The 12958-nt window shown below is 38.1% G+C and overlaps 1 protein-coding gene across 2 annotated transcripts in view; it reads right to left on the bottom strand.

The window, feature by feature from the left end:
• Positions 1-12958, bottom strand: part of slc8a3 (solute carrier family 8 member 3) — a 33966-nt gene that overhangs the window by 17609 nt on the left and 3399 nt on the right. For both annotated transcript variants that reach the window (XM_056761300.1, XM_056761301.1), the window contains exon 2: positions 5798-7654. In XM_056761300.1, the coding sequence (XP_056617278.1) occupies positions 5798-7569 (1772 nt within the window). In that variant the 5' untranslated portion in view covers positions 7570-7654. The remainder of the gene's footprint in view (positions 1-5797; positions 7655-12958) is intronic.

The following is a 12958-nucleotide window of genomic DNA, read 5'->3' as shown; positions in this document are numbered from 1 at the left end:
CTTTTCTTTGATTTGGACCATTTTCTGCATATAAATGCAAATAGAAACAATATTTTTGCTAGAAATTTGGGAGAAATATTGTTAGTAGTTCACAGAACTAAACAAAAATGTCTATAATACCTAAACACATACACATTTAGAGAAACTGAAAATCTATTAATTCTATTATACGTATACTCCCAATATAATACACATTTCAAGTATACTGGCAATTAATGCAATGACTTTTGGTTAAAAAGTAATCTATAACAATATATATCTATATTCAAATATATTTCAGAAAGCAACATTGCTGGATGCCACAAATTGTTCCAGTACGATCAGACAAATCGTCATAGCCGCAGAGTGACCATTACAAGCATGTACTTTATCAGCATTGTCTCGGTGGAAAACCTCAGTAGACAGACTCACGGATGGGAACCTGTTTCACGGTGAGATGGTGCTGTAATTATTTCATCGATCGATCTCACTCTGAATGTTACTGCCAGTGTTCAGACCAACTATCTCAAGATCACAAAAGGAATACCACGGGGCTCCACGGCACTTTCTCTGTGGATTTTAATTACAATGGCTCGGTGGTAAGACGCTCAATGAAACATTGTGGGCCATGTTCTTGTTTTGACTATGACCCGGGATAAATCTCACAATGACTTTAAACAGTATTTAAGGTGGATTATGGCTCACGATATATACAAAGACATGAAAAACGTCCTTAACATTTGTTCTTCAAATGACCACGATCAGACTGTCCTTAAAGGAACGTTATTAGGAAGAATGATGGTAACCAAACATTTCTTGGCCATCATTGCCTACCATAGTAGGAAAAACTACTTTTCAAATGTAAAGTTGGACACAAAAGAAGATATTTAGCAATAATGCAGGAAAGGACACAGTTTAGGTTTGGAACAACTCGAGGGTGAGTAAATGATGACAGAATTTTTATTTTGGGGAAAACTGTCCCTTTAATATTTAAGAGCTGCAATCTGTAACCTTTTTGGTCAAAAAAACATGAAAAGAAAAATATCAGTTCAGAAAGTGCATTAAAATGTTTAAAAGTGCAAAAAACTGTCTCCTTTCCCTTACCCCAGTTCGCAATGGTAAGCTTATGATAATGATTCATAATTTGAGCTGTCGAGTAAGATTTTTAGGGGAAATCTTGAAATGAAGGGGACATCACTTTAACTCACATAAAGGGTACATGAAGGAACATGCAGAGATCACGATATAAATATAAATGTTACAGATCGCAGCCTTAATTTTCATTTTACATAACGTGATATATGAACAAACAATTTAAAAACAACACATTTCTTTCCATAAAGGATGCGATTCACACTGTGAGTTTGCTGAGAAACAGTAGGCAATTTGCGCAGTCATTTTTAACAGAGGTTGTGTTAGAACACACACTTAACTGACTTCCTCAGGGTAAACTAGTCCTGTCCAAAGACAGTTAAAGAGTGAGCTGGGATCAAACTAAATTTAAACTCCTACAGATTGAATTGCCGCCCCAAGGATACACACACTTTCACACAGCGTGCCACCATACAGCTCTTATTGAGGAACATCACACACTCCTGCCATTAAACCAGAGGCTTCCTCGTGAGAACACAAGTACCTTCTTCAACTCAAGTCTTCAACTCACTCTATAGTTTTTGACTCATAAAAATGACAAGAAAGCAATTTTAAGGATTTTTTTGTTGTAGTTTTGAAGTTATCCTATCCTTGTCTTTTGTTACCTATGAAGTTTTCTCAAGACTAAAGACACTAACTACATTTGGTGACATTTGTGAGAAATGCAGCGAACAATTTCAAGAATATATGTAGATTAAGTAAATTGATTTTATACTAACTAATTAAGAAAATGTTTTTAAAAGCTGACGTACTTTTATCTAATAATTTCTTTTTCCCCTTTCATCCTATCATTTTTTCCTAAATTATGAAAATGTATTCATGTATTCATCTTATTTTGAGCTCAATCCATTATTTAATCAGTTCTCCTCATCTGCTCCTCCTCCTCTCTCTCTCTCTCTCTCTCTCTCTCTCATTCTCTCTAGGTTTTTTATTCACGGTCGCTAGATGTTCAAGCTGATGTCTACAATTGTTGCAATACAACAAGAGTACTCTCCAAATCACACACACTCTTACAATGAATAGAAGCACAATATCTCCAAACACAATGTTTTGCCTGCTAAAATGTCTTGAGCAAGTCGTTGTCTATGCTGAAATCGAAACACTTTAAAGTGTATTCTGTGAAAGCACCTACTAATTAATTACTAATGTTTACTTATCTAAATGATTCATTGTGCTAGGAGCACCGCATTAACTGCAGACTTACAAAAAAGATTTGAATGTTCAAAGAGAAGCGAGCGAGGGAAAACAAAGAATTAGAGGACAATCAGAGGAGGATTAGAATCTCTTTCTGCTGACCTACAATACATTTTCATTATTTATGTTTTCTCCCTGAAGTCTGCTTAAATGTAAAGACATTGCTGTGCCGAAGAGTCATAATTTACTTTTATATGACTATTTTCGCTGACCCTTTTAATTAAAAGGGCTGTTTTTACAGCTTATGTAAGCATCCTCTTTGCATGTGAAACAAGAAACAGAGCTGACAGTTGACAACTGGTTTTGGAAATATGTTAAAGCTTTACGTTTTGATTTATGGAAATGCAAAGATTGCACAAGATGCACAGCAAGTGAACTAGAGTCACTAAATAAAAATCCTGTGAACTCGACGTTGCGAACGTTTTTACTTCAGCATTCTGACACATTTACAAGTGAAAAGGAATTACAAAGGAGAATAAAAGTGGGCGTGGTTTGCGTTTTTCACTGTGAATTGATTGGATGTGTAAAAACAGCTGCTGCATTGATTTTGAAATGAAAAGGCAGCAGACTGACAGTTGAAGGGGAGGAGTTAATGGATTCACTGGTCCAGAGCCATTGAGAGAGTTCTGTCAACGGAAGTCCAAAACGCTGGACCGTCATGTGATTCATCGGGACTTTAGATAGTTCCAGGAAGCATGTTTGCTCTTTGAATGTTTTGTTTCATTATTTTTTGTATTAATTAAATGGCTTTTACCTCAGTTGGTCTGTTTCGTCGCAGCTCCATGCGTAACTAGTAACTTCCGGGAACTATTGAGAGCCCGTGTCATGTGATTCATGGAGCTTTCAGATACTTCCAGGAAGTTATGTTTTCTCTTTAAATGCTTTATTTATTTTATTTTCTTATTCATTAAATGGCTTTCATCTTTAAATGGGTTAGAAGTTTAACTCAGTAGGTCTGTTTAGTCGCAGGTTCATGCGTTACTAGTAACTTCCGGAGAACTATTGAGAGCCTCCATGAACCGCTATTGCTGTGAAAAAAAGTCAACAGAGTTGACGCGACTCTCTCTCTCAATGGCTCTGCTGTGGCCAAGCCGTATAATTTACGTCATTTAAATGGATTGTCATTTCAGGGCTAAAGTGCATTTTCAGATTTTAACAGAAGATTATGAGGGTACATAAATATTAAAAACAGAACGACCTACATTGATAAGCTATTTAATATAAACGCTGCAATATTTCATGAAAAAATAAGAATTGTTATTTTTATTTCAATGGGACTTTAAAACTACTTGCAAACTACACCAACTCAAAATTATGGATACTAGTTTTAAACACTACAAAAGAAGAGTTAATTAAATACTTAATAACGTAAATATATATGTAAAATACAAACCAAAAAACTGAAACAGGTAGTGCTTCTGGACCAGAGGCGTCTCGCAAGCTGGTCTATAAATAAACTACAATAACTCAGACGAAGCCTTTTTACACAAACAGCAAAATTAACAAATAACATAAGCTGTATAATAAATTTCTGCTAACAGCATCTTAAAAACTGGGCCAGAAAGATAGTCCCGGACCTCTGAAATGAAAGCAAGAGAGAATAAGAGGAAAAAGAGTGAGAGAGAGAGAATTGGTTCCTGGTGCATTCTGGTGCATCGTGCTGCAGCATCATGGGAATATAGCAAGCACCAGCCTAGAAGGAGATCCCCGACCGACACACACATATTCACACATAAAAACTTTGCATTTGAGTTTTGCACACACACATATATATATATATATATCTATACACACAAGTTAGTATATATAAGTTAAGGGTTAGGGTTCCCAGACTTTTTGTTTCCTGTCATGTATGATATTTATGATATTCTGAAAAAAAAAATACACTTCAAATATAAACAGAATTCACTTTTAATGAAATTCACTAATAATTCAAACGGATTTGAAAATTCTTTCTAATAAATTAAATATCACAATTTTTTTCAACACGTTTCCCACATATTTTACATAATTGACCGTGTTAATACTTCTTAATAATATATCATTATTTTTCATGACCAGCTGCAGAGAATTGTTTTTTGTGATTAATATTTAAGGTACATATTCCCATGTTGAGACTGTTTTAATTTTTTTTTTAACATCAGATCAGCTATTTCAAATTAAGATGGAATTCCTCTACATTCTCTCTTTTCAACAATCTTCTAAATTCACTCCCTGGACTAGTCCCCTTGTGTCTCCTCGATGTCTACTATGTAATTTTCTATGCATGTATAACAAATTTGTTAATGACCCTTTGCTGATCTCCTTTTTTCTAATTCCCTCTGCATTATTAGACAACTCATTCAATTAATAAATTAAAGAGAAATTGCTTCTAAAATATCCTACTAGTAAAATAAAAATAAAAAAACTGAAACATTCTATAACTTTTAATACTAGTAGCAGTTGTTTCATACAGTTAAACACCCTCCTGCTTTTAACATTTCGAGGAACATATGGACTGCAAAAGATGGGGAGCAAAACATTCTTACTGAACTATTAATATCCAGCAGCACGACTGGACCAACACTCCACATGTCTCTGTTTCTGTTACTATATTACTGGATCTCATCCCAATCCTCATATGAATGAAGTGGATTAATTAAACTCCAACGTTCCAGAAAGAAACCTACGACACACCCCCTTCCTCCCCAAAGCTTACTGTGTGTGTGTGTGTGTTAAACAGAGCAATGTGTATATGTCACAGTGATTAAATTGCATGTTACTGTATTCACAACTAAAATGAAAACACAGTGAAACACTATTTAGATTTAAACAAACCAACAATGCTAATGCCCGTTTCACTGACATTCACCATCCACATGCACATGGATCTTGCTTGTGTGTATTTTAGTTAGGAAATCATATTATTCCTCTGAAGGTAAACAAGCACAGATCGCCCATCCTGACTGCTGTCTGTCACTTCAGATTATTTACAGCCAGACAAAAAATCAAGCATCAAGAAACAAAGCTTCACAGCTTTCGGCTATACACTGTACATGTGCCCTTTCACTACTCTCACTGCAGCGAAGCATCACGTGACCAGACACGACTAGCAACCGACACCAACTCAAAATTCACTAATCTGGACACAAACGGACATATATTCACAACCCTAAAGGAATAGTTTACCCCAAAATTAATTTCTGTCATTATCTACACACACTCATATGAATCTTTATATGAAGTACAGCAACAAACAAATGGTTTATTTGTTAATCTGTCTGTATTTCAAGCCTTCTCTGTCATACAACAACATGCTGTTGTTTTTGGGTGTGTTTTTGAAGCTTGACAGCCGAGGTGACTCTGTATCAAATTGCTATTTTTTTTACAAAAGTAAATAAAGTTTACAACAACAGAGAATTTAATTTTTTGGGCAAACTATTCTATCCCTTTACGTTAAAAAAAACACATATTCGAAGGAAAGCATATTTACCAGGTCTCGTCGTTTTTAAACTCAAGTTCTCCGTACGCGTCCTCAAAGTCCTCTCCTCCACCCTTAGCAAGTCCCTCGACAGTACGAAATGGAATGATGACTGTTCCTCTGGCACCTGATGTCCGCAACACTTTCGCCTCCATGATGCCCACACTCTCACTCACGTGCATCGACTCACTTTCAAAGGTAAAGATGCCCGCGTGGTCATCATCAAGGATGGTAACCGTGGCGACAGCAGGGAATCCTATCAAGGCCATTGGGTATGGCAGGCTACTGGGTGACAGCACCTCATCCTCGGTCTCCAGTACACGCACGTTACTGAGCCTCACAAAGAAATGCTCGTCCTCTTCAAAGATGTCATCGTCGATGATGCCAACAGAGATCTCTTTGATGACCTCGCCAGGTTTGAACACCACGGTGCCTTCTGTAAACTCATAGTCCGCTCCAGCGTTCGCTGAACCGTCCTCTGTTTTATAATCCACATAGATTGTCTTGCCGATGTCGCCACCCTTACGCTCTACCGTGAGCAGAACAGCACCGCAGTTTTCCAGACACTGATAAACAGCGGGTTCGAACAAAATTCGGGAAACAAACTCCTCGGGTTCCTCAACATGAACTTCTTGGATGCTTGTGCTACGTTTGGCCTGCTCTGCCGCATGCTTCTTGAGGATGTTCCCGGCCCCTGTCATCATCCTGGTGGCCTGGATACGATAAAATGCCCTGCTTTTCTGTTGGTGTGACAGTGCATAATAGTTGGCCATCTCCACCAGCTGGTCCAGTTCCTTCTCTGGGTGTTTCTGCTTCAGATCCTTCAGGATACGGATCATATCTCTGCGAGACTCGTCCACCTCCTTTCCCTCGATCAGGCCGATCAAGTTACTGGCAGCTCCTCCATCTACAAAATGAGAATTCATCATCTTTCCGTCCATTTCGATGCCTTTGGAGCGGTCACCCTCCGTCTCGATGATGACGCCGTGGTGCTTGTCCGTGCGATATTTCTTGTGCATGAACTTGTAGAAGAGCAGGCGCCGGTCGGCCACCCACGCTAAAATGACACAGATGGGGAAGAAGGCCAGGGTGACCAGACCTTCCCACACCTGCACTACATTGGGCGAGAACACGGCCAGGATCATGTAGAGCCAGATGTAGGCAAACACGCTCCATGCTGACGTCACAAAAAACACACGCAGGTGCTTCACCTTCCGAACCTCACCATCAGGGATCACCAACACGCACAGGCCGATGATCACAAACATGTTGAAGGCAGCACTGCCTACGATGGTGGCCGGGCCGAGCTGACCAGCATGGAACTCATGTCCACATATCTCGATGACGGAGAGCATGATCTCGGGGGTGGAGGAGCCCAATGCCATGAGCGTCAGGTTGGACACAGTCTCGTTCCACACTCGGATCGTCGTGGTCGTGGTCTCGCCATTGGGACGTTTGATGATGATTTCCTTTTCCTGAGAGGTGATGACCTCAATGGCAGCCATGAAGCGATCTGCAATAATCGAAACCCCGAGGAACATGTAGATCATCGCCACAAAGTACACAATTACCCTGGCAATCTTGTCTCCCATGGAGGGGTCCTCGGGGTACCAGATGGGTAAGATGATGCCAGGTTGGCATCTTTCTACCTTATCAGTACATGTGATGTTGTTATGGAGGGCTGGGCTTGGCGTGGCTCCGGCCTCTGCACAGAGGAAAACTGTTGCCACGGAGACCACGCCCAACCAGAGGTAGGCATATGTCTTTGTCCTTAAGCGATCCATGCACCCTCCTTCACCTCAAGGGTCTGTGCTGTCTAGCTATCCCTCTGGAATCCAGCACTGGGCTATCTTTGGTACCACGTGCCACCTGTAAGAGAGGAGAAAAGAGAATGAATTAGTGAAAACCAAGCAAACAATATATGTATAATTGTATAGTTTTATACATTGGTATGAGCAGTTCAAAGCAAGCTCATCTGAGAATTCTGCAAATAAAGCCATTACCCTTTGTTATATTTGTGAGCGGTGTGTGTGTGTGTGTGGTGTACTATGGTAAAACAGTTAAGGTCCACACAGCAAATAGCCAAAAGGCCTCACTCAGCAGGTGTGAATGTTGCCGGAATAAGCAATGTCCGAAATGACGCATTGAACAACATCAATAACAGAGCAAGGGCAGCGTGTGTGTGCGTCTATTCTGTAATAAAACGTGTGTTTGTCTCTGCGGGGTTATCCCAGAGAGATGGGAATAATTAACTAATAAGGACACACTTTATTTCATTACATTTTTAATCCACTGCATTAGTTGGGGCCGGTGTGCTTGGAGGTGTGTGTGGGTGCAGATCTGGTAAATCCACATGGAGTTGGAGGTGGTTATGATTGCTTTTTTCTGAAGAACTATAAATTCTCTAATGAGTATAAACAGACGACACCATTTAAAAGTGTAAACGCATTTCATTGAATTTATACTTTTTAACAGAAAACATAGAAAATTACAGTCAAACCAAAAAGTATTTAGAAATACACCGGATATATATATTTTATTTTACTAGTGGGTGCTGGACAATGTAGTTCATTTATGTAAGTGAGGATAACAAAATAATGTAAACTGACATATTAATAATAGTGGATTACAAGTAACAAAACACTTGAAAACACTTTGAGACCAGATTATTTAGACACAATGGCCTGACTATGTTTAGCTTCAGTGTTTTTTCTTTCATTGCTAATGCTTACTTTTTACAGCACAGACAGAACAAAATTTAGCATTGCCTGGTAATTGGTTGCCCTAAATTGGTATTATCTAATTGTGTTCTAACAGCTCACCACTATTCACCCTTATCCATCCATTACATACCTTTCTATTAAAGTTATCTGACATTATCAAGATGAATTTGTTCTGACAGTTTAACTCGAGTTTTTGTCATATTTTATAAAGATTTTCTAAACTATAGTGAAAAACTGTGACATACAATGTGAGAAAAGTTAAACTGAATAAAATTGGTTTTGACTGTTATGTTAAATTATGTGGGTGAAAATACATTTTGCATACATATATCTTTCCACATGAATACTTACTAATGTATTAAAAAGCATGTAAAAGAAAAACACCCCTGATTGCACAAAAACATCTGACAGACGTCTATTTGATGTCTGCATTGACATCTGGAAGACATAGTTTGCTCATCTGCAATATGTCACAGAGACGTCTGTTAGATGTTTATGATTCAGAATGGATGTAAAACTGCTCTTTCTAAGATGTTCAGCAGATGTTTTTACACACCGAATGTTTTCCAGATCTTTAGCAGACATCTTACAGACGTACCTGTGCTAGACGGGGCAATATTTTGTTCGGTTCAACATAATTTGACAAACGAGTGCTGAGGGGGAGTGAATGCAATTCAATTCAGAGTTTTCAAATATTGTCTATACTTTCTTTCTTCAAAATGAATTACAATTACTAGAACATTCCTTATGATTCACAATCACACCACTAACATTTATGGATCAATTTTACTTTGCTTCATGATTAAACACCCAATAAACCCAAAATAAACATTCTTACATGCACACACACCGTCACACATGCATACTCCCGCACACTCACACACACTCACACGTACTTGGCTGAAAGTAAACAGCAGCGTAGAAACAAAAGTGCTAATGTGGAAAAACTGTTTTGTAAAGCAAAAGAGATTTCCCCGAAGCCTTGAGCAGCCGTACTACTCTATTTCTACAACCAAAAATACAAAAGAGAGACACAGAATAAGAGAAGGGAAGAGAAAGTGGTTTAGAGTCACAGCCTTTGCTCTACTAAAGATGCATTGCATTCTCACTCTGAATGAAGATTTTAACAATCGAGAACCACAACCACCTCCCATCATCACAAACTGTAGTAATAGATAATGGTTTAACTTCAAACACAAAACTACAATAATGTACAACAACATAAAAAGAATACAGACATGAATGGGATCGGCATAAGCGACTAATGCTGTACAACTCCATGAAATTTAAAAGGTTTTATACACACAACATCTAAAAACAAGAAAAGTTACTCTTCTCAGAGTTTGTGTGTGATCTGAGGTGGTGCTGCGTAGCATCTGAATAGCTGCTGAGTGTATGAAGCTAAAGATCAGTCTTATCCGTGGAGTCAGCACTTGTTACCATAGCAACACACTGGAACGCGTGGGACAGGAATATTTTTATGACTCTAAAATCATGCTCATAAAATCCTACAATGATTGAAAGAGGGTGTGTGTGTGTTTGCCGGGGCCTATTGTGAGTTTGTACCTGCTCATTTGAGAAATCTCAGAGAATCTGATCACTGGATCACAGCGAACAGACGCTTTATTTACCATCAAACAACCAACGCATCCCACTAACATCACAAAACACTGAGTCACACGCAGGTCACTATTGCGTGTAAATCTACTGCTGTTTCACCATGCTAGATTCAAGCCAAAACCCCATCACACTTATTAAAAAGACGATAATAGTTAAAGTAGATATTTATTTAGATTATTATTTATTTATCTTCAATTCATATGCCCTAAATCTCAATTTTAATTAAGACATTATGCCGCAGTCAGACAAAGCTTTGAGCATACAAAATTTGATAAGACAGTGATGAGTAAATGGGCGGAAGACATCCCTCCATCCTTTACATCTCTGTACCAAGAGGTCACACTGTGAAGTTTTGATCTTCTATTGGTCTGATGCGATTTCACAGGTCAGAGTTCACTAAACTTGAACTTTGCTACGCAGCTGAGCGAAATGTGACCTGACTGCTTGGTTTGTTAGTGGAACCCCAATACTTACAGGATAGTATGCAGTGATGCTAGAAACTAGAATAGATAACATAGATTTAACATTTCGAATGCAAATTTATTCTAAACAGAAACTCGGGAGCATAACATCATATTCTGTTGCCCATATTCATAGTGGGTTTCATAATAATACAACTCTAGCCTGCTCTTGTATCGCCCATAGTCTGATTTGTTGAATCTTGAATTTTGCTCACAAAACATGCCACAGAACTGTGATGTTCCAACTACACATTCAGTCAAAATGTCATAAGTGGGTATAATTTCGGGATTCATTTGCATTCTTCTCAAGGTCAGTTCCGGTCTTTCATTCCGATTGGCTGAGCCGAGTTCTACATAGCTTAAATATCATTAAATGTACTTTATTTTATGAAACCTAGTACGCATATGGAATAACCATTTTATACAAGCAAAAAGCCCCGCAAAGCAGTGGGCTACAAATGCATTTTATAACAGCTAATTTTTTTAAAGCCCTTAGCTGTTATAAAATGCACTGTAAACCACTGCTTCTAAGGGCTTATTGCTTAAATAACATTAAAAATGTTGCATAACATAGCAGTTTTGATGAACATTAACTTATTGCTTTTCTGACTCTGACAAGTTGCAAAAAAACAATAAAAGATGTTAATTGGACAAACAGCTTCAACACAAAAGTCAAGATTAATCACAACAGCAAATTAATTGCATGTACCGCATGGATTTAATCTCTTATAACTCCATTTGTAAAGCATGATACACTTGACAACAATTAAATGACCAATCAGATCAATCCAAGTCCACTGCCATATTCCGGATGCTGTCGCTGAAAAGGTTTTCCTGTTTGTGTTTCTTCTATCTGATGCTTCGCTCAACCGTTATCCCTAAACTTTTGAACTCAATGTTATATTTAAACAATTTATTCATCGTTAAAGCTTTTGTTCAGGTGTCTCTGTCTAATAATGAGGGGTAATAAGGTGAAAATCCTAAAATGGTGTGTGTTAGCTGCTTAGTGGACAAGAAAGAAAGATCTCACTGCTACACACCTACACAGGAGACCCCAGGAGATCTTCTGCTCTGCGGTCAGATTCAGTGTGTGCGCGTGTAAAAATGTAATCCCAATATGACCCTCCTAAAGCACTATCTAATAAAACCACAATTTGATTCTCCAGGACTCTAAAGCAGGAGGTCTCCTGTGTGTGTGTGTGTCCTGGAGGAAAGTAAACACACTTCAGAACATGAAAAAGATCTTATACATTATTCCAAATACACCCATGAGACAGCAGAGTGCTGACAGAGAGGACACAACACACACACACACACAAAGTTTCTTTCACTCTCTCAGCACGGAGCCAATGTCTGCATAAAAAAGTAATGCACTAAAAATACAGTAGAACAGACACACACGCTCTTACACTGCTTGCTCTGAAAGTCCACATGGAGGAAGGTTGGGAAAGAGTGGATCGACGATTCTTTCAATTAAAAATTTCTCCTTTAACCCTTCACTCATTTATGATGTGTGTGCGCTTATTCTTTACAAATTTTTGGAGTTAAAATGAAGCTATTCCTTGATACCCATTCAGAACTGAGTATCAAAAACTCCCCACTGAATTTAAACCGGAAACTTGGGGTTTAGTTCACGTATGTTCGCAGTGTGTTCGGACCAAAAAACACTGATGATTCATTGTGCACTACATATTGTATGAGAATGTCCTGTCCCCTAATACCATGTGCGATAAACTAAGTAACAAATCACAGATCACAGTGAAATACATTCATCTTAAATAAACGGCATCAGTTCAGAGACCGTTTTCCTGATTTTAAAATGTACTTGTATTAATTATAGTATGTATAGTATGTATTGCATATTTTTTGTTTCATTCTTTGAATTACTTTAAAAAAAAAAATTCAAATAGAAAATTTTGGCAGAAAACGAAAACTGGAGAAACAGGTTAAAATAACAGAAAAAATGCTCTGTATTTTTTTAAGAAAAGTAAAAAAACAATTATCACAGTTTTAATGTGTCTTGTCATGCTGTCAGTCTTTCACATTGCTGTTGGATGGCCTTGTCACTTCTGAGGTTTGATTTTGTTGAAATTCAACAAATAGCCACAATACATCTAGAAATGGTGCTTTTTTCCGCAGCTGTATTGTCCAGACTTATATTTTCAATAGACCACCGGAAAGAAACCTTGCTTGTCAAGCCACGTCATGTGGTCTTTAATGATGTGTGCTGTTTTGTGGGGGTCTGGTTAAAATCTCTAAGATGTTATTCCGTGTAGGCTTATGTAGTGTTTGGCAAGAGACAAATGTCCTAACTGAACTCAGATCACAGAGCCAGCCAAGCTAGTATCATAAATAATTTTACGACAGGA

Source organism: Triplophysa dalaica, chromosome 11, assembly GCF_015846415.1.
Source record: "Triplophysa dalaica isolate WHDGS20190420 chromosome 11, ASM1584641v1, whole genome shotgun sequence".
Taxonomy (NCBI): domain Eukaryota; kingdom Metazoa; phylum Chordata; class Actinopteri; order Cypriniformes; family Nemacheilidae; genus Triplophysa; species Triplophysa dalaica.
This window is presented reverse-complemented; position numbering and strand designations above follow the sequence as displayed.